Source organism: Mytilus edulis, chromosome 2, assembly GCF_963676685.1.
Source record: "Mytilus edulis chromosome 2, xbMytEdul2.2, whole genome shotgun sequence".
Taxonomy (NCBI): Eukaryota; Metazoa; Mollusca; class Bivalvia; order Mytilida; family Mytilidae; genus Mytilus; species Mytilus edulis.
The window spans coordinates 53537775-53564963 of NC_092345.1; the positions used below are offsets into that span (position 1 = coordinate 53537775).

A 27189-nucleotide genomic window follows, 5' to 3' on the forward strand; every position below is an offset into this window, starting at 1 on the left:
TTTTGTTTTTTGAATATTCATATATCACTTCTGACACTACAGCCATCTGTATCAATTCACTTTTACATGCATATTACAAAATTCTTTACAGTTTTGTCTGTTAGAAGTGCTAACATTGCATCAATACAACAGTTTTTAAATAAATTATTTTAATAATCAGTGACACTGGTCCTCAGGAAAATGTTCTCGATATTCAATCTGCTACCGTTTGATATTTCATTTAATATGTACCAGAATTATTGCACCAAGTTTAACCATCCAGAATAATATTACTATACTAGACAAGACAAGGTTGTTCCAATGTTGTCATGTACAATATTGTATTGATTTCTGTACTGTAAATGTACACCCTACCATCTCTATATGGTTGTGTATTGTATGGTATTGATTTATCTCATAATTGTCACAATTCTGTCATGGCCATGTATCATACAGTATTAATTTCTCCCATAATGTTCACATTCCTGTCTTTGTATTTCTTTGATATTTCTATTTCCATCTGTAAAGAGAGCAATACATAAGGTAAATTTAGTATTTATTATGTGTCCTTTTGTCATGGCAATTGTCATTTGAAATAGTATGGTTTTATGAAATGCTCAATACAAGTTAAGATATTTTAAAGGAGTTTAAAATGCAAGTTCTAACTATTATGCAATACTTATCCAATAGCATTTTATTTAATGATAGAAAACATCTGAATTTGATAGATATTTAAAATATTGGTACATTGTAAAATAAAAGAATATTTATGTAATGACTTCATTTGAGAGTACAACTATTGTATAATACAGTGAAAGGATCAGAATGGATTTTCTTTCAAATGATTACTGTAAATTCAGAAATTATTGTGATGTTTTTATTATTGCGAAAAATGCGACAGGGTAATAATAGCAATAATAAAAATTCACATTTTGAAATCTTTTATATGAATCAAACAGGATTTTTCCTGAATTAAGCAAAAATCAAAATCACGTTTTAGTCTACAATGACAAAATCGCAATATCAAATGCACCAATAATTTCTAAATTTACAGTAGAAAATATTTGGTATGCTCATTTATATATATATAAGCCAATGTTTGCTATTGCCATTTTTTCTTCTGCTTTTCTAAATATTCCTTCTTTTTAAAGGTCCTTGACCTTTTTTTGATTGCCAAAAGAAATGCAGTATTTTACCTGTTTCTGCACTTCTCTTGTTTTCTTTATAATCAGGTCTAATTTAGGTTGTATTTCTGTTTGTTCTTGTATTGCTTCATCTCGCTTCACTACCATTTCCTTTTCATGGAAAGTCATTTTATCTGCTAAACTTAATATCTGTTTCAAATCATCTCTCAGTCTGTCTACATATCTGCAAATATACCAAACAAATGAATAAGATAATCAATAATTAAAACATTGACATTTTACTGTTTCGATAAAAAAACAAGAATGTGTCCCAAGTACACGGATGCCCCACTTGCACTATCATTTTCTATGTTCAGTGGACCGTGAAATTGGGGTCAAAACTTTAATTTGGAATTAAAATTAGAAAGATCATATCATAGGGAACATGTGTACTAAGTTTCAAGTTGATTAGACTTCAACTTCTTCAAAAACTACCTTGACCAAAAACTTTAACCTGAAGTGAACGGACGGACGGACGGACGCACAGACGGACGGACACACAGACGGACGAACGAACGGAGGCACAGACCAGAAAATATTATGCCCCTCTACTATAGTAGGTGGGGAATAAAAATAGAACCTTCACTACTATAAATTATGCAAAGGAGAATGTTGTGTTTCTGTTATGTTTTCTTCTGGACTTATTTGACCCTGCATATTAACTACAAATTTTAAAAGATGTATGAAACAGTTTTAAAAAATCACAATTTTTAATCTGTCAGATTATGCCAATTATAGGTTTGGTGTGTATTAACACAACTTGATAATGACATCATATTAACGATTTTTTGTTGTTGAAAAATTAAAGGATGAGCATTAAGCATAACCACATAAAAATAATGACAGCATTCCTATTGTGTACTTTCCATTTCTTTGTAGAAACAATCGAGCATCATAAGATATATCTCCCAGTGTATTTGATATTCCAGAGCTTGCAATTCCCTATCATGATTTCCTTGATACAAGAATGCAGCTTATGAGGAAGATATTGAACCAAGTGTCATTTATTTCTTTGGCTTAAGCCATCTCGTGATAAAAGTTTACCAAAACTATCTTGATTTGATTGAATGTTATGGTATATCTGTATCACAGGTGATCATTGATATATTCCAATTGTTGTTGCCATTTGGTTGATGAAAACTAAAGTTGGAGAATGGAAACAAAACAATTAGATTATTTTTTGTTTATAAAGGGGCATAACTCAAGAGTGACGTCACCCAATTACAAACTTGGTCTGCATTATATGTGATAATAAGCATTGTGTATAAGTTTCATAACAATTGGTTGAGGCAAACTAAAGTTAAAACTAAATGCAACGTCCCCTGCAGTGGGGGTAAAAAATGATAACTTAAAATATACATTTCCCACATTATCCCTTTAATAGATATCGGTTATAGAAGTAAAATAAAATATTCATCTTATTATCCAAGTATAGAGATGTAGAAACTTAATTTTACCTTGGTGAGTTTCTTATCAACATTAAATGATGCATCTTCACAGTTGTCAATTGACTATGAATGTCCTTGACCTTTATAAGCATGCCTTCTACTGTCTCTCTGGTTACTTGAAGTGACGATGGAGCTGACTGAAATTGACTGCTGGATAAAAAGTTTCCTTCTTCCTTCATTTCTTCTAGCCTCTGAACCAAAAATGCTTCTACCTACAATATGTATAAACTCCTTTTAAAAAGTATAATTATTCAAGAATAAGATTATCACTGACGTTAACCATAAAGAAATTTATTATCACAATTTATTTTGCGACATTTGCAAGTAGAGAAGTAACACAAATGTAAAGCGTAAACATATATAATCTTGGATTTTTCCTTATATAAATACAGGTAAGTCAACTCAATAAGATTGATTGATTTTTGGTGTTATAACACCACTTTTAAGCATGGCATTTAGGCTGTTTCTTGGCGGGCAGTTTTTATTGGTGGAGGAAGCGAGAAAACCACCAACCCTTGATAGGAAAACTGACAATCCTAGCCAATTAAGATTGAAGTTGAATGCACCCACAAGAGCGGGTTCAAACTTACAACCTCAGTGTTGACTGGCTAGTGATTATAGTAGAAACTTCTTAGACCACTTGGTAACCGAGGCCCCTCACAATAAGAAAATTCGCAAAATAAATAGTTGCTAAGTCATCTAAAAAGGTTTAAATGCTAAAAAAGAAGTCACAAAAATAAGTTGGTTTACAGTGATAATAGTAATTTGCTCAGTTGTAAATATTTGTCACATAAAGTGTGACGCTTAATTATTGTTATTCTTTATGATTTTTTTCTACTGACAGACAGCTGTGACCATCAAATGCTTGATATGTTCAAACATCCACTTATAACCCCCTCTGAAGTTATTAGAACATCCTTAAAATATTTTGCGAATATGGACAATCATGGACTTATGTTGGTTGTTTTACCTCTAACAGATCATCTAAGAACATAGCTCTTGTTTTAGGATTATCTAATAAAGATGTAGCATCTTCTCCTTTAGCCACTCCATCTTCTGTAAAATAAAAGAAAGTACATCTTATATACGTGACATTATGTTGTGTAAAAGTTGCAAATTAATGCAAATCATTTGTGCAAGTAATCAGTATGTTGTCCGAAGTCAATAGCCTTTGTTAGTCTTAAAATTGAGAATGGGACTTGTATGTTTTTTAATTTTATCTTCTATCTTTCGGCTGCGTTGAAGACCCATAGGTGGCCTTTGGCTGTTGTATATTTGGTCTGGTTGTTGCCTCTTTGATGTATTCCCTATTTCCATTCCCAATTTTATGCTGTCTTTCATTTAGCTATAATTTTCAATTTTGCATGACTATGTAATTTTGCCTTATACATTACACAGATATAAAGTTTTTATAAGGACATTGTAAGATATTTGGCAGATTTTCCTATTGAAATTTGTAATAGCAAAAAATTATTAATAGAATCTAACCAAATCTTCAGTCATCATTTTCAGCTTCCAATTCATTCTAAAGAGAAGTGATCAAAGCTTAAGTTAGGCTGAGGTATTTGAAATAGTGAGTAAATTATTAAGCCGTATAGCGGGTTATTTTTGCGGTTTAAAATTTTCATTTAATAAGGTAAACAAAATATTTTGGTGGTTATTATTTTGGCGGATGCAAAAATTTTATTAATACCTTTGCATGTTCACTTTTAAATTAGCGGAATTCATTTTGGCGATTTTGTTCTATCTGCGAAAATTAGCGAAAAATTTCACCCTGATGTTCATATGATGAAATCATAATCTTTCAGTCAGTTTAATTGAAGTCTGGAGCTGGCATGTCAGTTAACTGCTAGTAGTCTGTTGTTATTTATGTATTATTGTCATTTTGTTTATTTTCTTTGGTTACATCTTCTGACATCAGACTCGGACTTCTCTTGAACTGAATTTTAATGTGCGTATTGTTATGCGTTTACTTTTCTACATTGGCTAGAGGTATAGGGGGAGGGTTGAGATCTCACAAACATGTTTAACCCCGCCGCATTTTTGCGCCTGTCCCAAGTCAGGAGCCTCTGGCCTTTGTTAGTCTTGTATTATTTTAATTTTAGTTTCTTGTGTACAATTTGGAAATTAGTATGGCGTTCATTATCACTGGACTAGTATATATTTGTTTAGGGGCCAGTTGAAGGACGCCTCCGGGTGCGGGAATTTCGCGCTACATTGAAGACCTGTTGGTGACCCTCTGCTGTTTGTTTTTTATTTGGTCGGGTTGTTGTCTCTTTGACACATTCCCCATTTCCATTCTCAATTTTATGCTATACAGTATATATGTGATCACTGTGTGTGTGTTACATACCTGCATGCTCCACAATAACCAGGTCACTATAGTCTATTCCATTACTGTCTTTGTCTGATTCTACTACACTGAAATCTATGACATCCTACAAAGAAGTAGTTGCATCGGTTTGATATAAATACCCCACTTTTTCCCTACAAATACTACAAACATCTAGATGTGTCAATGCCCTCACTTACTTCCTACAAACCCAATATATATGTCAATTTCATATAAATAACTTCACTCATTGCCTACAAGGCCCATATATGTCAATTTGATATAAATGCACTCTCTTACTGCCTACAAAGATATATGTGTTTGACTTAAATACCCTATTTCAGTAAATCCAAACAACAAGATGTGCCAATTAATATCAGTACCCTCATAAACTGCCAACAAACAACCTATTGTGTCATTTTAATATAAAAACCCTTATTCAATGCCCACAAACAACTTATTATGTCATTTTAATATAAATACCCTTATTCAATGCCCACAAACAACTGACATTACAAAATATGTAAGACAGTTCAACAGACCACACCACTACTCAATTTCAAGAAAATTAACATACTAACCCTTTCAACGCTACACAAAAAAATAGAAAAATGGCTGCTGCTGCTGCATTTTTTTTGTGTTCATTCATTAGAACAGTATATTCCTTTTCAGACTGCTGTATCTTTTTTATTATAAGAGATACAGAAAAAGTTATTGCATGAAAAATGCTCAGGAGAGTATGAACTGTAATGTTAGGCAGTTATTTCAGTAAAATTTTTATCAGGTTACCTGCATTTTCAGGTAATTAACAGGTAAAAGGTGTAATTTGTTACATTTGTGTTGAATTTTGAATAAAAACTACTTTTCGTCTTCATCTATTTTGTTTTTTTATCTGCCATATAATAAAGAAGACACCAATTGCTCGATTCCGTAGCGTATTGCACCATACACAACGTATTATGTAATCATGGCACAAATCAGTGGCTCCGTCCTCAAAATTTTCAGTCAACCTCCGTTTTCCCCCCTTTTTCTACGTCTCGTAATGATCGATCAAATCATATTTCCCACACGAATTGAATGTAATAAACACATTGAGATAACAAGAAACCTTTTAACTAATCCTCGTCATCAGTTTCGCCATAGAAATGCTGAAATATTTCCATATTTACAGCTTCGTTTCCGATTTCCGCCATTTGCATTTGTCAAAATATTTGTTTTTATTTTCCTTCAATTTTCCTTCTACTGCATGATTTTACAATAAAAATTGCCAGAATTTCAAGCGCAAATGAGACCTTGCATATCCTCGATTCATACAAGGAAAAATTAGAGAGGACCCGAATGAAAACCGAATGGTTTAAGAGTCCTTATGAAAAATCTGTTGTCATCGCGGCATATGCCGCGAATAGCAGTGGCGGACGACGTATGTCATCGCGGCATATGCCGTGTATAGCGTTGAAAGGGCTAAGAAAGACGAACACCAATGACACGAAACATGGTCCAGATAGCCTTCTTTGGTACTGACACAATAGATGGTTTAGCTAAACCAGTTTTATTTGTGTGTTAAATTCTCCCCCTTTTGCCTATTTACACCATGTCAAATTTAAAATACACAATAACCAACCTGCATAGTGCATCTATAATTTTGGAAATAATTTGGTAAGTTATGAAAACAGAATTTGGAATTTCATAAACATGCCCAATGAATTACTTGTTTAATGTTTGATAAAACAAAATAGAGTTATACTTTGAATAAGGGCTAATGCAGGGGAAATGTATAGTAGTGTTGAACAATATATGATATTTGTTTCTTTATGTAATTAGGGTGGCAGAAAATCATTTCTGTTACATATGTCATAAGAGTTATGGATGTTTTGGTATAAACAAAGTGTTGTCCAAACTTCCCCTCATATGTTTTTTTTCTTAGGAATAGCCCTGAAAATGATAGATATTTACAGTCCTACCTGATTGTCTGTTCCCTCTTCATTTCCTCCTGTTTCTAACATAATTTCTGACAAGTCTAAGTTTATGTCATCAACAAAATCAATGTCAGCAATATTACCATCACTAGCACCCCAGTCAATCTACAGTACATCATAAAAACATTGGTTATATACTCAGAGATTAGCTCATTTTCAAAAATTATATGACCTTTCAAAGTTTACCAAATGAAAATGAGGAATTTTTATTGATAACTGTTTTCAAATATTTTTTAAAAGTTTGTTTTCTACATCATATATTTCATTCATATCCATTTTCTACATGTGGCAGCCCTTATAAAATCTTAGTTTGTGCAGCACTGCCTTCCATAGGTAAATATACTATCCTACATCCAGAATTCTTGTACACTGCAGTAACACTCACTAAAACCGGATGATCTGTAACTCTGCCAACCACAGAAAAACTTGTTTTAAATGTGCCAAACTTGGTTGCTTCAATATTACTAAACTAATATGTTGAAATGAACTTCTGAACTTCCATTTCATAGGCATCATCAATGGAGACCACTACCTAACTTATTATTTTGGATAGTACTGAATTTTGATAATTGTGAAAACTATGACAGAATATGTCACTCAAAAATAGAAACGCCCTTTTAAAATTTGAAAACATTATGTGTATGCTTTAGTTTCTTGAATTGGTCTCACATTTTGGTCAGTTGTTTAACAATTGAAATAATAATGCACAATTTTTTTTTAAATTTACAGTTTGTATTATATAAACAAATTATCCAACACACTACAACAGATTGCACAAGATGAAGCCTTCAATCATTGACAACAATATAATAATCTGTTAGTTTTAAACATATTTAATTATAGTGGATTGGGAAACAAGTTTAGCAACTTATATTAATCCCTTTCCATGTTGCTGGTGCGAGTACTGCCTTGTAGCGGCATTAGTCTGTTCTTTTTCGAAATCTACAAGGGTGCATACACGCCAAGTGACATGATATTCGCGTGTAATACACGCTTTTTCAACGGTTTACACCCGAGGATTGTGTCACATGGCGTGTACACGCTTTTCAACACTTTACACGCAATTACACGCTTTTTCGTTCTTTTCATTTTTTGGTTGTTAGTGATATCGCTATTCTCTGGTTTTTTCCTTATTCGGGAAAATACCGAAATATTCGAAGTAATTGTTTTGCTGCCATATGGTTTATTTTTCTGTATGGACAAACGGTAAAAGGTAAGTAGTTTGTGATTAGTTTTAACGATTTTGTGACTTTCTTTCAAATTCACTTTATAGGGGAAATGTGCACAGAAAGAGGTCACTTCAGGGCCTGCACAGTCATCTAAAGCACCGATTGTTTAGCCAAAACGATGTGTACGTACCAAGATTCAAGATTTTATAAATTTTATTTTAGAGTTCGAGTTTAATTGATCGAGTGACAAGTAAGGCATTGTGCATTCTATGTTGCAATGATAAAAAACAATATATTTGAGAGGAGAAATACAATGTAGCTATTTAATAAGCATTTAACATGTTTATTTAATGGAAATCAAATTTATAAAACATTTTTCTTTTTCAATTTTAGTTTCAAATCTAGCCAAAAGATTTCTACAGGCCATGGGGATGAAAACATCACAGAACTGTTTTTAGTACCTACTATCTTCTGATGAACTACCCAGTTTTGACCAGGCAATAGCAATGAGAGCAATGGCTGAGACAATAGATGTCATTGTGCCAGCATTATGACATTCTTTCAAATCTTGATAAAGCTAATTCAGTCAAATATTAATTCCTTCTGTGGGAGAGCATTTTCAATTATAAAAAAATTGACACTGAATTCTGATCAGAACTTGACTATGTTACATTTGCATTGTGTTCTGTAACCTGTTATCAAATAAATGTAACTAAACTTGAAACTGGCAGTTGTTTTAATATGTGCCTAGTTGTGGTGCTTTAAAAGCAACATAACAGACCACTGTTTAATACAATAAAATGTAAGTTTACAGTTGAATATATATTGCCTTTTTAATTAACAAATTTGTATGTGAAATTATGAACATTACCACATTCATATTATAAAGTCCGCATCTACGTCACACGTTTTCACACGCTTTTTGACATGTCATGTCATGACATGATTTTCCATTGTCAGAGGTTGGCAAGTATGCAAGGGTGTCTTTAACGTGCAAGAGATATGGCTCTCTCTTAATAATCTGTTGACACAGAGATGTCACATGTTCATGTAATTTTGATAGTATAATGCAAATGTTGAAATTAAATACCATTGACATATCATAATTGGCAGGACCAAATAAACTCCATGGAAATGAGATGTGCAAATGCCAATACACCTGCATACCAAATATCAGTGACATACCACTAGTACTGTACTAGAGGTGTGGCCAAACAATCTTCATTGAAATCAGATCAGCATAATACATATTTAACTGTAAACCAAAAAGAGACCTACATCTAGTATTTCTCAAAAAACTTATATAATTATCAACTTATACATTGTTTTTAAATAATTAAAATTTAACTGTTGAGAGTTAAGATATATGACTATATCACAATACACGATTTCATAGTGGTGGAATCTGCTTCTCTAATGATTTTTATCCTTCCTTTTCAAAGATTTGCAAAAGGTTGTTTTCTTTTTATGTGACATGATCAGGCAAAGTCACCTTTTTTTCAGGATGACACAATAAGAAATTCAGAAGAAATAAAGAAAATCTAACGTCATAATTAAATTTTGCCCAATCATTTGTGGAAAACAGATTTTTCACTAGTGACAAGAAATATTGTTTTCACACTGTTCAAGAAATGTGAAAATAGCACAAAAATAAGAGAAAAATGATTCTTACATCTGCCGAGTCTGTTAGGAGATCCTGTTCATCTGTGGTGTCTATGAACAGTTTTGTACAGTCAATTTTCTCAGGTTTTGTTCCTGTCCGCCATTCATATGTTGTAGTATTGCCATTTTTGATAATATGTTTTAACATCGGTAAATTATTTTCTCCAAGATCCCTACAAAGTATGAGTAGTAAAATGACTCTTACATATTATTTGTAAATAGGTTTACCATCCATACAATACTGTATTAATTTTCAAGAAACAAGTAAAAAGTACAAATACTATGTAAAAATAAGACAAAAACAAGTGGCCCCTTTTCTCATATTTTAATGCTTGACTGAATATCTGAATATGATCAATTTTTTTTATAATTTTTTTTTTTTTATAAATGTATCTGTCAAAAATAATTGATAATCGCTGAATTTTGAAATTGTCCAAGACATTGCTGATATAAACCTTTGATAAAATTCAGGCAAGAATTGTACAAATGACAGCACTTTCAATGCAAATGTCAATATAATTAATATTTCAAGGAGATAACTCTTTGAATTTTTTTCTATCAGGCACTCATTATTAAAGACAGCCTAGTCATATCTGATATAAACCTTTGATATAAATTTGATAAAAAACTGCCGAGAATTGAACATGTGAGTGCTCTAACAAGACCATATGGATGGACACCTGGTAATTCTGTGTCCCCCACAAAGCTTCAAGCAGGGAAAAAAAGGTGCATAAGTACATTATGTGACAAAAACTGCATACTCATTTGTTAAAAATTGAACAAAATCTTTGTAGAAATCTGTTGCTAGCATCAATCCACTCGTTGAATCACAAATTTTATCAAATGTTTTTGGTAGATCTTCAACGAGAGCAGCTAGCTCTGATTTGATTTTCTTTCCCTAAAAAAACATCAAAGAAACATTAACAACAGATGTTTGTTTCTTAATTGATAATTTTATTACATAATCAGTCATATGATGTTATCTTAAATTAAAAAATATGGAGATTTAGTATAATTGCCTTTTCATTAGTTTCACTTGCTTTTTTGGTTTAATAAGATTTTTTACCATTCCATAAAAGACCTTTTGATTTTGTTCCAATTACTCATATTTTTTTTTTGGCTGTTTTTTTATTTTTGCAAGATGTTGCAAAAAATAACACATCAAAACTATAGATTTTTGGCATCACTGTAGAATTAACTATTAATTTACATCACAAATGATATTGCATAATTCTAGAGTGGCTTATTATCTCCCTTATTTCATGATCTCTTTTCATTTAAACATGCATTTTTGAATCAGTGCAATATAAGCTTTGTTCTGATAACAGGGCTACTGATTTCCATTTTTTTTTTGTCTTCAAAAGTAAAGTTGATTTGTGTGGAAAGACCTTTCTTGTTCAGAGAACAATTAGTTTTCAATTGAAATTATTGCTATAATATGGCTCAATACATGGCTATGGCAGATAACAAAAATACACTTCAAGGCTTAAATTAAAATATTGTTTGTTTGCAGTTTACCGACCGACCCTTGAAAATCCTCCCGACTGTGAAAATTTTATTGCTTTAAATTTGAAGAAATTTTTTTTAATACTTCTATTGACGCGATCCGGAACTTTGGGTCCTTTCCGGAAATGATTTAAAGTCTGGGTCAATTACGCATTTCAAGTTCGGTTTTTCTTAGCTTCCTGTCAAGCGTTCATGTGACCATTTAATGATAAAGCACATGGAAATTGTTTACAGGTATCCATGAAGTCACGGAGGAGTACTTTACGCTGTCGTCTCGTGTCAATTTTAAGACAAATAACAAACAAAAAAGTTTATTAGTAAACTGTTTATACAGATTCAGGCACATGTAACGATGTGTGATGATATCATTGACGATGATGCAGCAGATATTCATAACTGACACGATAACCATTCTGTCTCAAACAAATCGGGTACAGAATCTGTGGAGCCTGACTTTATGGAACCAATTTCAGTGGTTAAATAATTCGACAGCAGCTTGAAGTATGGCATATTTTCTACTAATCGTTGTGGAGACGACAAAGATGAAACCACTCCTCCGTGACTTAAATCTTCATGGATATCTGTAAACACGTCTGTACGGAGAAATGGGCTCATTTGAAATGTTAATGGATATAGATCATGCCAAATCAATAAGAAGCAACCCTAACTACACAAAGATGTAGAGAAAATGAATGGTTAGCTTGAAAAATAAATATACTCTATCTATATTAAATCTATCTTCGATTGCAATGAGTATGCTCCTTTAGGATAAGGGGGGCTGCCCCACTCATTGCAATTATTCTCTTTCTTACAATATTAAATATACCCAAACTGTGTGGCCTGTGTGAATTCAATTAAAACATGTCCTTAGGAGCTATGCTGCCAATTTTTTTTATGCATTAAAAACATTTCAGTACAGACCATTTACTTTTAATGGGGTGATATGGATTTCACCCCAAACTTTAGATTTCTTTGGTTTTCATTAAAGCCTGGCAAAAATATAACCTTATCACATATAATTAAATATTGTTAGAAATATGAAAACAGTCGAATGTCTTAATACTTTTTTTTCAATTGAGGAAGATTCAATGGTTATTTTTTTTTTTTATTAAAAATACACTCTTTAATACATTGTCTTATTTATCTTTAATATCTACATTTTTCTGATGAAAATACTCTACTCATGAAAACATTCTAGTCAAGAAGCATACATGTCTGAATATATTTCTTTAAAACAGTTCTAGTCATAATGACATTCCTTGTTTATAAGTGTTCCAGTATTTAATAATTATACCATATTTTATGTCATAAATTGGATAATGACACTATGTTAAAGTTTCAGTTTTGGTTTAAAGTTTTTTATCTGAAAATGCCTGTTCATTTGATGTTGGTTTTCAGCATGTCCAGTGTTTGTTGTTTTAAAATGTTTTTTTTTTCTTCACAAGAAACTTGGTTTAGTGTAACTGCTTGTTTAAACTGTATTTTGGCTGATAAAATAAAATATTTTTCCTACCTACCGACCCTTCAGTCTGAAGGTACAGTCGGAAAACTGCAAACAAACATATTTTTAAGGTTGGCCCAATATGCTGTTTTACCTGTATTCCAAGCTCCTTGCATTTAGAATCATACTTTTTTTTCAGGTCAGTGCATTTGGATGCATAATCTGCTTCTTTTCTGTCACACTCCTGAAAAAAAATAATGGTAAATTGCATACACAATGGCTTTGGGATTAGTAGATTATCTATATTCAAAACATAGGGTTAAAATTAATGTTGCTTTTTCAATGTAAGTATGAGGTAAAACCTGTTGATTCAAACAACTACTGGCCAGTTGACATAGTTACAGTCAAACCTGTATTAAGCAGTCACTCATGGGAAGTATCAAAACTGATTGTTGGAGATAATATAAAATAAAATGCTTTGCTGAGTGCAGACTAATACCACTGCAGAGGTCGAACCCTGAACAGTTGGTGCAAGTTTGGACTTGCTACATCCTGGACTACACCGCTACTCCATACCGGATGAATCATTAACTTTAATAATTGTTTGACACATTGTAAATTTGTACTTAATTTTGTATTTTCAGTTATTTACCACCTTTGGATTGGTACTAGAATAAAAGTCAGCACCTGATTCTTTATCTCTTCTTAAACCCAATCACGGTTTAAACTGACAGGTCGAGCCAACACAGCAATTGAAGATTTCTTGCTTTTGCGCAATACTGTGATTTAGCCCAATACTACATGTATGTGATTGAAGATTTCTTGCTATTGTGCATTTCTGTGCTAGAGCGCAATACTACATGTATGACTATGCAATTGAAGATTTCCTGCTATTGCAAAATACTTCTTATAATAATTTACACATCATGTTTGGTGTGTATCTCCTGCCATATACTGAATAGTTCATGACTTACAATCAATTTTAGTTGTAAGTTTTTTTGTTCATGACTTACGATCAATCTTAGTAGTAAACATTTGTGAAACTCAAATTCTGGATATTAAGCATCCATTCAAAGACTTTTAAAAGGTCAATTACACACAACATTTTTTAAAGAGGCGCAGAAAAAAAAAACAAGCATGGAAGTTCCATCTCCAGTTTTTGTGGAGTTTGTGTAGCTGAATCTTTTGTTTTCTGCATAATATTTTGTGGATCAATTTCTGTCTTTTTCTTTTAGCCTTGGTTTTGTCTGTCTTTCTTCAACTTCAGGTTTTTGCACCCTTTATATGTTCATCTTTTTTTCCAGACAACAAAAGAATGAATTACCGGTATATTTTTTTCATCTTAGTTTATACTAAGAACCTGTTACAAGTTCTAGAAAAAAAATGAAAATAAAATCCTTGCAATTTTCTTCTTCTAACAGGTGATCGAGAATCTACATATTAATTGGATGAGGGCAATTTTCCTTTAAAAACAAATACCTTTTGTAATTGTTGACACTTTGAAATCTGCTTTTTCATAGCAGGTATTTCATAGTTCACATTTCTGGCTAACATCTGTGCTGTTTCAGCTGAAATGTAATAAATCTTAATACACATGTACAACTTAAGGCAGCTTTAACAAATAAATTTGTATATACTATAAATTGATAAACTATTGCTTACATTTATTATTGAGATTTTGTCATTTTAGACTCAAATAAGTTTTTTTTATTTTGCGATATTGACAAAAATCCTGTTTACCAAATTTCAAAATGTGAATTTAAATTTTTGCGATTATGACCCTGTTGCATATATTACAATAATTAGAACACTGCAATAATTTCTGAATTTACAGTATAATGTAATGAGTTAATAAAACAGCCAACAGTCTAGAGGAGGGACAACAGTCTAGGTGCTGAGTGCAAAACATGTCACGTTGTAAAATTTCAGCTTCCATTTGGAATTTTATAAATATACTGTATAAACATTAATTTTCGTGGGGTTAAAATTTCGTGGTTTTGTATCCAAAAGTAAGTTCGTGGGGATTAATTTTCGTGGTTTTTAAATTTGGAAAAAAATTATATAAATGTCACTTTATGATTGACCAGATGCTCCGCAGGGCGCAGCTTTATACGACCGCAGAGGTTGAACCCTAAATGGTTGGGGCAAGTATGGACACAACATTCAAGCTGGATTCAGCTCTAAATTTGGATTGTGATTAAATAGTTGACACAGCATAGGTTTCTGACACAGAATGAATGTGGTCTAATGAACTTGAAAAAAATATGTTTGCCTTTGAACAATTCACTATGCTGTTGAATATTAATCCTCTCAAAAAAATGTTTGAAGAAATTTTCTTTTTATTTATGAAATCTGAAATGAAAAAAATTGACCCCCCCAATTTTTTTTCACATCCCCCTTTCCCTTATTTCAAAACTGATCTCGATTCAAATTTCTAATGAAGTTTGCAACAATAACTACTCTTTTAAATACATCATAAAATATTAAAATGTAAAAAAAGTGCTTGTTATTATACTGAATGGTAAAGATTGTTTTAATCTATCAGTTGGTAGTAAAAGTGAATATACATTGTATATTGTATAAAACAATGATTTAAGTTGATTCAACTACTATTCTGGACAAAGAAAGATAACTCCAATTGAAATCCAATTGGAATTTCTTGCTATTGCACAATATTGTGCATACCTGTCAACTCACCCGTTTTTTGCGGGTGACACCCGTTATTTTCACCTCTCACCCGGGAGTTTTTCTTTACCCGGCGGGTCCCGGGAATTTCTAACATTACCCATTTCACCCGGATTTCTGACCGGAATTGTTTCCGGTATTCAGAAGTAATACGACCTTCGGTTTTATCGGTCTTTTTCAATGTAACCAAAAGTCAAAATGTAGGACTGTTTACCTGAGCTACGTAACGATATTTTATTAGATGAACTTCCACTTTGCACTTCCCCTGAAACTGACATTGGTACATTTTGGGGAGAAATGTCCAAGTTGCATGACATTTTTCTTAACAAGCCAAGATTTTTTGTTTAGTCAAAACTTGCTAAAACATTACAGTTTTGCCAAACAGCAATGCAGACAGTGAGAGGGCATTTTCTTTAGTAAAGAAAATAGCTACAGAGTTTAGGGCTGATCTTAATAAGGATACACTGTGTGCTCTTCTTTCTTGTAAAATGAATACACATTTGCATTGCTATGAACTGAAACCAAGTGCAGTTCTTTTTAAGAATGCCAAGTCTGCTACTATGGAATATACAAATGTAACAATAGTCTGAAATAAACTTGTATACATGTTCTAACTGTTTCATATACATATTGACTATATAAATTATATGTAAACATATTTTTGTTCTTCAATTGAGCCCGCAAAATGTCGTACGCGTTATGACCTGAGATTTTTTTTCTCAATGCAGGTCATGACCTGACTTTTCATTTTCAGAGGTTGACAGGTATGATTGTGCAATTAGATATTTCTTGCTATTGTGCAATACTGTGCAATTGAAAATATTTGCTATTGCACAATACTGTGCAATTGAAGATTTCTTGCTATTGCACAATACTGTGCAATTGAAGATTTCTTGCTATTGCTGAATACTGTGCAATTGAAAATTTCTTGCTATTGCACAATACTTAATATAATAATTTTGGATCCTGATTTGGACCAACTTGAAAACTGGGCCCATAATCAAAAATCTAAGTACATGTTTAGATTCAGCATATCAAAGAGGCCCAAGAATTCAATTGTTGTTAAAATCAAAATTAGTTTAATTTTGGACCCTTTGGACTTTAATGTAGACCAATTTTAAAACGGGACCAAAAATTAAGAATCTACATACACAGTTAGATTTGGCATATCAAAGAACCCCAATTATTCAATTTTTGATGAAATCAAACAAAGTTTAATTTTGGACCCCCATTTGGACCAACTTAAAAACTGGGCCAATAATAAAAAATCTAAGTACGTTTTTAGATTCAGCATATCAAAGAACCCCAAGGATTCAATTTTTGTTAAAATCAAACTAAGTTTAATTTTGGACCCTTTGGACCTTAATGTAGACCAATTTGAAAACGGGACCAAAAATTAAGAATCTACATACACAGTTAGATTCGGCATAATCAAAGAACCCCAATTATTCAATTTTTGATGAAATCAAACAAAGTTTAATTTTGGACCCTTTGGGCCCTTTATTCCTAAACTGTTGGGACCAAAACTCCCAAAATCAATACCAACCTTCCTTTTGTGGTCATAAACATTGTGTTTAAATTTCATTGATTTCTATTTACTTAAACTAAAGTTATTGTGCAAAAACCAAGAATAATGCTTATTTGGGCCCTTTTTTGGCCCCTAATTCCTAAACTGTTGGAACCAAAACTCCCAAAATCAATCCCAACCTTTCTTTTGTGGTCATAAACCTTGTGTCAAAATTTCATAGATTTCTATTAACTTCAACTAAAGTTATAGTGCGAAAACCAAGAAAATGCTTATTTGGGCCCTTTTTGGCCCCTAATTCCTAAAATGTTGGGACCAAAACTCCCAAAATCAATCCCAACCTTCCTTTTGTGGTCATAAACCTTGTGTTTAAATTTCATAGATTTCTATTCACTTTTACTAAAGTTAGAGTGCGAAAACTAAAAGTATTCGGACGACGACGACGCAGACGACGACGCCAACGTGATAGCAATATACGACGAAATTTTTTTCAAATTTTGCGGTCGTATAACAATAGTCAATATAACTGATTTGAACTTTCGCAGTTGAGAAAAATCAATAATTGCATTTCATAGTAACAGTGAGCACTAATCAAGGGTTGTAACCTGCACACGCTTTTTGGCTTTACACATCTTTGATGTGTTATCCAAGGACAATGATTGTGTAATGAATGTATTACGACTTTAGGGCATTACAGACGCATTAGACTGTTAAATGACATTGATTGACAATTCTTGATTATTAATTACTTTACAAACAAAGGATTAGGATTATCATCTGACTTAAAGAAACCTTTGAATATCGATGTCTAATCAATTAACCTATTTATTTCATTGTCTGCATTTATGTTTATCAATTATATAATGTCAATAGGATTTAGTCAGATCATAAAATAATGTAAATCTACAGTTAAATTTTCGTTGGGGTTTTAATTTCGTGGATAATTTCCATCAACGAAATAAGCGAAATTAAATCCCCCACGAAAATTTCTGATTTTACAGTAGTAATATATGGATTTGTGTGTTTTAAAATCAAATGCACTTTACTGCATTCATGCATTCTCTGATACAATCTGAAAATCTAAGTGCTGAACTTTTAACAACAATTATAAATCTGAACATTCAAAGGGTTAGGTATTTACCACAAAGGGTACAGTATTTATCTCAAAGGGTACGGTATTTATCTCAAAGGGTACAGTATTTATCTCAAAGGGTACAGTATTTATCTCAAAGGGTACAGTATTTATCTCAAAGGGTATGGTATTTATCTCAAAGGGTACGGTATTTATCTCAAAGGATAGTATTTATCTCAAAGGGTACGATATTTATCACAAAGGGTACGGTATTTATCTCAAAGGGTACAGTATTTATTACAAAGGGTACAGTACTTATCTCAAAGGGTACAGTATTTATTACAAGGGTTACAGTATTTATCTCAAAGGGTACGGTATTTATTACAAAGGGTACAGTATTTACCACAAAAAGTACAGTATTTATCTCAAAGGGTACGGTATTTATCTCAAAGGGTACGGTATTTATCTCAAAGAGTAGAGTATTTATGACAAAGGGTACAGTATTTATCTCAAAGGGTACGGTATTTATCTCAAAGAGTAGAGTATTTATGACAAAGGGTACAGTATTTATCTCAAAGGGTACGGTATTTATCTCAAAGGGTACAGCATTTATCTCAAAGGGTACGGTATTTATCTCAAAGGGTATGGTATTTATCTCAAAGGATACAGTATTTATTACAAAGGGTACAGTATTTATCTCAAAGGGTACAGTATTTATCTCAAAGGGTACAGCATTTATCTCAAAGGGTACAGTATTTATCTCAAAGGGTACGGTATCTATCTCAAAGGGTACGGTATTTATAATAAAGGGTACGGTATTTATAATAAAGGGTAGAGTATTCATTACAAAGGGTCTAAATTCAGAAATCATTTGTGAATCTATAATAGTATTGCATGATACAAACCTAAATAAACACCATCTGTTTCATACATTTTGATTATTTCCATCCAATCCTGTGAAAAATAAAAATACTCAATCATTTTACGTTCTACCTTTCACTTCTTCATATATATTTAGGACTTACAGGTGTGATGGGGATGCTCAAGTGTGAGAGTCTGTTCCCAAGTGTGTTGGTCTTTTCACTAATGCCAGATAACATGTGGAAAAGTTTCATTTGGTTTGAAATAAGACTTTTTGAGATATTGGATGAAGATGCACAATTATTATAAGAAGTATATTTTTTAATAAGGCAATATAGGAAAGGTGTACTGTCATAAGTGGTCTCTAAACACATTAACTCCAAATGGAGCTTTTGTTAGTAGAAGCCATATTAAATATGTGTATCAGTGAGAAAAATGATTTAACCAGTGGTTGAGTTAACTGGCAGTTCAGATTTAACCAGTGGTTGAGTTAACCGGCAGTTCAGATTTAACCAGTGGTTGAGTTAACTGGCAGTTCAGATTTAACCAGTGGTTGAGTTAACTGGCAGTTCAGATTTAACCGGTGGTTGAGTTAACTGGCAGTTCAGATTTAACCAGTGGTTGAGTTAACTGGCAGTTCAGATTTAACCAGTGGTTGAGTTAACTGGCAGTTCAGATTTAACCAGTGGTTGAGTTAACTGGCAGTTCAGATTTAACCGGTGGTTGAGTTAACTGGCAGTTCAGATTTAACCAGTGGTTGAGGTAACTGGCAGTTCAGATTTAACCAGTGGTTGAGTTAACTGGCAGTTCAGATTTAACCGGTGGTTGAGTTAACTGGCAGTTCAGATTTAACCGGGTTTGTTCTTTGTGTTATTGTTCAATAAACTGATTTTTTTTAAAATAAAATGCACTAAAAAATGTGTTGGCCATAACTGAGCTTTACAGGTCTTAGTTGGTTGACCAATGCTCATTTTCAAGATTGGTCATCATAGATTCTAAATCAGAACTATAATCTACTGGTTAAACTCACCTTCATTTTCTGTGAGGAGTACTGTCCAATCATATTTTTTTTCCCAAAGTCTGTGTCCTTCATTAACTCCACAATTTGTTGACAGTGAAAATAGTTTATATCTAGAAAAAAAAATCATTTTGAATGTTGTTTTTTTTTTATTAAAATCTCATTTAATGTTTAGTCAAGATCTTGTAAACTAAACTAATTTTTCTAAAAACTTAACCTAATGTATTGAACAAATTAAAGGATCAAAATTGTTTGAATTATCTCTTGCTTTTAATTTCAAATCAAAATTTAAGAAAATAATGTATAAAATAACAAGAATGTGCCCATAGTACATGGATGACCCACTTTCACTTTCATTTTCTATGTTCAGTGGACCATGAAATTGGGGTAAAAACTCTTAATTTGGCTTTTCAATTTAAATATCATGTTATAGGGACATGTGTACTCAGTTTTAAGTTGATTAGACTAAAATTTCATCAAAAACTAACATTACCAAAAACTTTAACCCGAAGTTGGCCAGGTAAACAAACAGACAAGACAAAAAAATGTATGCTCAGACTGAAAAACAAAATACCCCTCTTCTATCGTAGGTGGGGCATATAAAAGGTAAAATAGAAGGGAAATTCTTTATTTTTCAACAATTAACAGAATTAAAATTGGTTTATATAATTAGAAATAACCAGCTTATTATACAGTGTGGGTTGTTCATTGTTGAAGGCAATATGATGACCTTTGGTTGCTAGCTTTTACATCATTTGGTCTCTTGTGGTAAGATTAATATCACAAAATATCATAGTAAACAGTTTGTGTACAGCTTACTTCCTAACTTATCAGTGGTAAAATTATCCAAAAAGCATTTATAAGTTCAAAATTATTATTTTATAAATAAACATTATTCAGAATTTGTTTTCAGTGCAACTTTTCATTCATAACTTCAGAAATTGACTCAAATCTATCTTTCAAATTTATAGTGGGATCACACAAGACTGCTAATACCAGTCTTATAAATAACTGGAATATGTATATAGATCAAAGACCAGGAAAAACACTGTAATATACAGTAATGATGCTTTTCTATCATAAACAGGTCATGAAAACTACTTACAAGACCCCTGTAAATTGTGTAATAGCTGTGTGATTTACTTAAACAAGACACCTGTAATAGCTGTGTGAATTACTAACAAGACCCCTGTAATAGCTGTGTAATTAACTTACAAGACCCCTGTAATAGCTGTGTGATTTACTAACAAGACCCCTGTAATAGCTGTGTAATTAATTTACAAGACTCCTGTAATAGCTGTGTGATTTACTTACAAGACCCCTGTAATAGCTGTGTGATTTACTTACAAGACCCCTGAAATTGCTGTGTGATTTACTTCCAAGACCTCTGTAATAGCTGTGTGATTAACTTACAAGACCCCTGTAATATCTGTGTGATTTACTTACAAGACCCCTGTAATAGCTATGTGATGTACTTACAAGACCCCTGTAATAGCTGTGTGATTTACTTACAAGACCCCTGAAATTGCTGTGTGATTTACTTACAAGACCCCTGTAATAGCTGTGTGATTTACTTACAAGACCCCTGAAATTGCTGTGTGATTTACTTCCAAAACCTCTGTAATAGCTGTGTGATTAACTTACAAGACCCCTGTAATATCTGTGTGATTTACTTACAAGACCCCTGTAATAGCTATGTGATTTACTTACAAGACCCCTGTAATAGCTGTGTCATTTACTTACAAGACCCCTGTAATAGTTGTGTGATTTCTGTAACAGGAGGCATATCCTGTATTGCTGTGTTTATTTTCTCTCTGATTTGAGCTGCTGTCTTTTGCCATTGTTGGTCACAATGTCTTCTATTTATCAGCCAATCTGTGAATATAGGAATAGTTCAAACAGATTATTTAATAAAATATAAAACATGGCCTTCTAAGAAAAAAGCGATTTGGCAGGATTCATTTTTAACGCATACACATTTTAGACCTATGACATTTTAAATTGAGACTTTGAAAAATAATGTCAAGGTCAAAGGTCAATTTGATGCTCTGGTTGAAAAACATCTATGCACTAGGTTAGAAGACATACATTGTTATCTGACCTTCCAAAAATCATGTTTAAAAGGGAAGTAGCCATTTTTTTCATGTAAAGATGCCTAAAACCAATATATTTTCAGAATCAGTGTGAAACAACATATCATATGAAATTTTTCACTGATATTTGGAAAACCAATAGAAGCAAATGATCTCCCTTTACTTATTACATCTTAGTATGTAGTCAATGGTACAGAAATGTAGTAACCATATATTTTTTTTAATAATTGTAATAATTTTAAGCTTTCATTTCAGAGGTATTTTTTACACCAGAAGTTGCCTTCAAACAAAACACTACAAAATGTATTACATTCTTTACAGTTTACACCAGTAAATAGTTATCAAAGGTACCAGGATTACAATTTAATATGCCAGAAGTGTGTTTCGTCTACATAAGACTCACCAGTGACGCTCAGATCTAAATATTTATAAAGCCAAACAAGTACATATACAAAGTTGAAGAGCATTGAGGACCAAAAATTCCAAAAAGATGTGCCAAATACGGATAAGGTTATCTATTCCTGGGATTATAATTGATATTCATGTCAACACCTAAGTGTTGAATAAAATGTTGAACTCTGTAAAATACAGGAAAATGGAAAAAAAAATAAAAATGTATTCATAATTTTGCTTTAGATACTGTTTTTTATATAACATAAAAAAAGATTTGTCCAAGTTGCATACCATTCCATGATGGTTTGACTTAGTAATTGTTGTATAAATAACACTTAAACCAAGATTGAATCTAAATATTGACATGTGCGATGACACTTGTAAAATGTATAGGATCACTATGTCTAGCCTCTGCAACAAAATGTTGAAAGCTAGACAAAAATGATTGTAATTCTTACCAAGTAATTTGTTGTAATGAATATCAATAGGTAATGCCTGTACTGTCTGTTGTGAATTTGATGCCATGTTGAATTGGTTTAGTTATCTAAAAGAAACAAGAAAAATGTGTTGTCACTAATATCACATATCACTCTTAATGTTGTTCTAGTACCAATGGTTTATAAAAGCCTTTAATCTTTTATCATGGTGAACTGTGGTCAAGGGCTCACACAACTTTAGAATCATAGCGAAAAGTGTTCTCTCTTTTTGAAAGAGGGACGAAAGATACCAGAGGGTCAGAGTCAAACTCATAGATAGAAAATATACTGACAACGCCATGGCTAATAATAAATAGACAAAACAGACTGTGTTCAGCCCGTTGTCCTGTTTTGTGTGGAATTGATCATTGGTGCATTCATACCTGCCAACCCTCCCGTTTTGAACAGGAGACTCCCACTTAAATGCTGAAATTCAGGAAATCTCACGCTTGCCGGTACCCTCCCGGGCGGGATTACAAAATCTCCCGCTTTGGGATATTTTAACCTTGAATGACAAGTCAACATTAAGTACGTTTTTGTGTCCATTTTTTGTATTTAACTTAAAACCGACCTGCAAGGGCTGTATAGCCAGTCAAGGTCGTTAAAAACTTCCATTTGTTGATAAACTTAATGAAAATGTGCATACACAACCTGCACCATGTAACCATTATGGTTGAACACATGGAATACAAATACAATAAAGTTGTCCTGATGGGATGCAAATGACAAAGATGATGAGAAAGAATAAACAACCAACACATTCTGTACAGGTTATAAGTATATTTAAAGAAATAAAGTATATTCAATAACTCTTATATATGATTGTGTTTTGTAGATGAATAGATAAACAGGTCATATATTTCACTTGAAAATGTTGTTCGCGCATAATCTCCCCCTAAGCTGTCATGGCTGAGGGGAAGATGTTTCATAGGTTGGCAGGTATGTGCATTCAGTAAGGCCATGTTTTTTTATTTTGTTGGTTTACGGATCCGCTGACCCGATTTTGCCGATTTTCAGAATAAAAATAAAATTGACTTTTCATGCCGCCGACCCTAACAAATGCATTATCCCTGAAAAATAATCAGAGAGCTGTGGTGTAGTAGTTAGTACATCGGACTACTAACACAAAGGTTCCTGGTTCGATTCCCGTCTGGGATGAAAATTTCAGGAACTGAATTTTCGGCTCTCCCTTGACACCATTTGCGAGTATAGTCTCGAGGAAACGATGATAGTCCGTCGGAAGGGGACGATAAATGGCTGACCTGTGTTAAGAGAGAGCCATATCTCTTGCACGTTAAAGACACCCTTGTAGATTTCGAAAAAGAGCAGGCTAATGCCACTACAAGGCAGCACTCGCACCCGCAAAGTGGAAAGGGATTAATATAAGTTGCAAAACTTGTTTCCCAATCCACTATAAATAAATATGTTTAAACTTACTGACCTTGAAATGTCGTTTGCGCAAATAATTTTGCGGAACGAAACCGGAGTTTAAAACCAATTACAAAAATAAGTTTGTTTCCCTTATTTGTCATCAGTCCGTAAGATGCAGCATCTCATAGGAATAGACTTGTCCAAATTATGTGATATCATGTTAAAATACTGAATATTAACAAATCATTTGAAATTTTCTTGTTTCATAGATAAAAAAAAATATTGGCCATTTGGTTAAAAAAACAGGAATGCATGACAACAGATTAACCCAATATTCTCGTTTTCCAGTGGACGAGTCTATTACATTTTTTGACACGTGTGTTGAAACTTATTTTCGTACGACGTTTTTACATTTTTTTTTATCAGTTTTCGTGCTTGAAGATCATTATTCACCAAGTTTTCTGGAATTGATTAAGAGCTACACCATGTACACGAATCTGTTTTTCTTGTTTGTGTTATGTGGCTCATTGTGTTTCATGCTGTCTTGAAATAAAATCTGATAAATCCATTGCTGAACCTGATTAGTGCAGAAAGGCAGAAAACACCTGATGAGTCCCTTACCATTCTACACCGGGGGTCTCATTTGGGGGGTTCCGATCCCAGATCCCGCTTAACATTTTGTCAGATTACCATATCCCGCTTACACATTTTTACACTATGTACGTAAGCAGTTCTCATTTTTTTGTCATTTCCCGGGTCCCGCTAGACCTCATTTCCTGCTTTCCCAACACAATAATTTGACTTTCACGTGTCACGCTTACAAAAAATCGGCAATACCGTGTCACGCTTAGACCCCAATAAGACCCACTACACCGTGAATACTACTAATAATATATTTCATTCAATAAAATATCAAGCATATGAGTTTTACAATACACAATATGTAAACTCCTGTAGTTGGTGATCGCAATACTGGTATACCAGTATTGTGTACAATACTGGTATAAAAATTTTGTACCAGTATTGTAACTTTTTTTCAAAAAACAACAATACTGGTACATTACTGATATACCAGTATTGTAGTTGTATTGTCTGATTGTTGACTATACTTTAAGGTTACATATAGGTGAATAATGAAAAAAATAATTTTAAGCAAAATTAGATATTGAAGATCAAAGGGAAATTAAATGAACTCCAAAAGATTATAGAGGATAATTGTGAAATCAATATTCATATTTAACAACCAGTTAAAAAAAAATAACAATGTATTATACTTGTACAAATAAACAAAAGAATATTGTAATTAACTCATGCATGTACTACATACATTTATAAAACATAAACAATTGTTAATCATGTATAATAATTGCTAAACATTTAATCATATTTCTATATCTTATTTAATTTATCTGAGTTATTATTTAACAAAATTTTAATGTTGAAAAAAAATTCAAGCAAATTATTACACTCTAACACTTTCTGACTGTAAATTTATCATTTACATGTATGTTAGTATATATTTGTTTAGGGGCCAGCTGAAGGACGCCTCCGGGTGTGGGAATTTCTCGCTACATTGAAGACCTGTTGGTGACCTTCTGCTGTTGTTTTTTTCAATGGTCGGATTGTTGTCTCTTTGGCACATTCCCCATTTCCATTCTCAATTTAATATCATATTTTTTTTACAGATATTTTAATATATATGTCATGTATGTTTACTAGTCTAAATACTATTTTATATGTATTTGTTGGTCTTTAGTTTCTTAATAATCACAAAAAAAGATATCAATATCCATTAAACATAAAAAGTTGCTTAATAGCGGTACCTGATTTTTATCAAATTAACTAGTTTGTCTACATGAATGTTAAGGGTAGTTAAAGTAGTTGATTCATAACCATGGGCAATACAATTCGTAGCAGATATATCTACTGGTACAAATACTAATACTAGACAAGCACACCGACAGTAAGGAACTGTACAGGTGCTATCTGAAAAAGCTTGTATTAAATCTAGTATTAGCGTAAGAGAAAGTCCACTGAAACTGAATACTAAATATCAATATCCGAAGTGTGTGTATAACAGCAATGTTAATATAGAATTTACTAGAATATACAATGAGTCTTGGAAAGAGAAAGCTGAAAGAAAACATAGATAGAAGAAAGTAAACAGTTTGTTAAAGTGCTGCGACAGTACATATAGGGTTCCCTGAAGTAAAAAACATTAGAAAGATTTAAAACTTTCTTTAATGACAATCGCTGTGTACCATAAATAATGTCATCATCTGTTAAACCTACAATCATTCCCTGTAAAATTGTCATGTCATATATGTTAATTTCATTATGCATATGTATGTGACACCTTTAATAAAAAAATTGATATTAATTACCTGTAGGTATAGGTATTGTTTATTTAAAAAAAACACAATACTGGTACAATACTGGAATACAATACTGGTACAAAATTTTTATACCAGTATTGTGCACAATACTGGTATACCAGTATTGCGATCACCAACTACAGGAGATCCCAACATAAAGACAAATAATACTAACACATATATTATTTTGTAAAATATAATGACATTTTATGAGTGTACATGTATAAGTTAATTCACTATCAGGGAAAAAAATGCTGATACTAATAATTTTTGTTCCTCTATCACAGGAAACAAGTTCCTCGTATTATTTTCAGTATACTAAAATGTGGACAATAAATGTATGTGTCGGATAGAAGCTCATAAACACAGGGAAAAAATCAGAAGAGGTGTATAATTAACTACCAGATGTTTACCTGTCAAGCACACACGTTGGCTTGTTTAGACGGAATTGCCCGATATAAACTGTACAATTTTAGTACCTCAGTCCCGACAGTAACAGTCTGTTTTATTGGTTAATATTTCGCAATAAAATTATATTTATGAAAAATTATAGATTAAACAAAGCAACTATTTAAATAACAAATTTAAAAAAAATAAATGAAATTGGAACTAACCACATAGAT

The 27189-nt window shown here is 32.4% G+C and overlaps 1 protein-coding gene across 2 annotated transcripts; it reads right to left on the reverse strand.

The window, feature by feature from the left end:
• Positions 1-27076, reverse strand: LOC139510248 (CDK5 regulatory subunit-associated protein 3-like). Of its 2 annotated transcripts, none has more exons than XM_071296735.1 (15): positions 26980-27076; positions 22803-22888; positions 21602-21733; positions 19871-19971; positions 18885-18933; positions 14177-14265; positions 12852-12941; positions 10512-10648; positions 9761-9923; positions 6905-7024; positions 4965-5049; positions 3582-3667; positions 2621-2823; positions 1176-1347; positions 1-499 (listed from the first exon to the last, which is right to left on the reverse strand). In XM_071296735.1, exons 2-15 carry the CDS (start codon positions 22867-22869, stop codon positions 428-430), a joined length of 1566 nt encoding a protein of 521 aa, XP_071152836.1. In that variant the 5' UTR covers positions 22870-22888; positions 26980-27076; the 3' UTR covers positions 1-427. The 2 variants fall into 2 exon arrangements, with proteins under 2 accessions (XP_071152836.1, XP_071152838.1); XM_071296737.1 differs by having other exon boundaries at positions 26969-27020.
• Between the last annotated feature and the right edge of the window lie 113 nt (positions 27077-27189).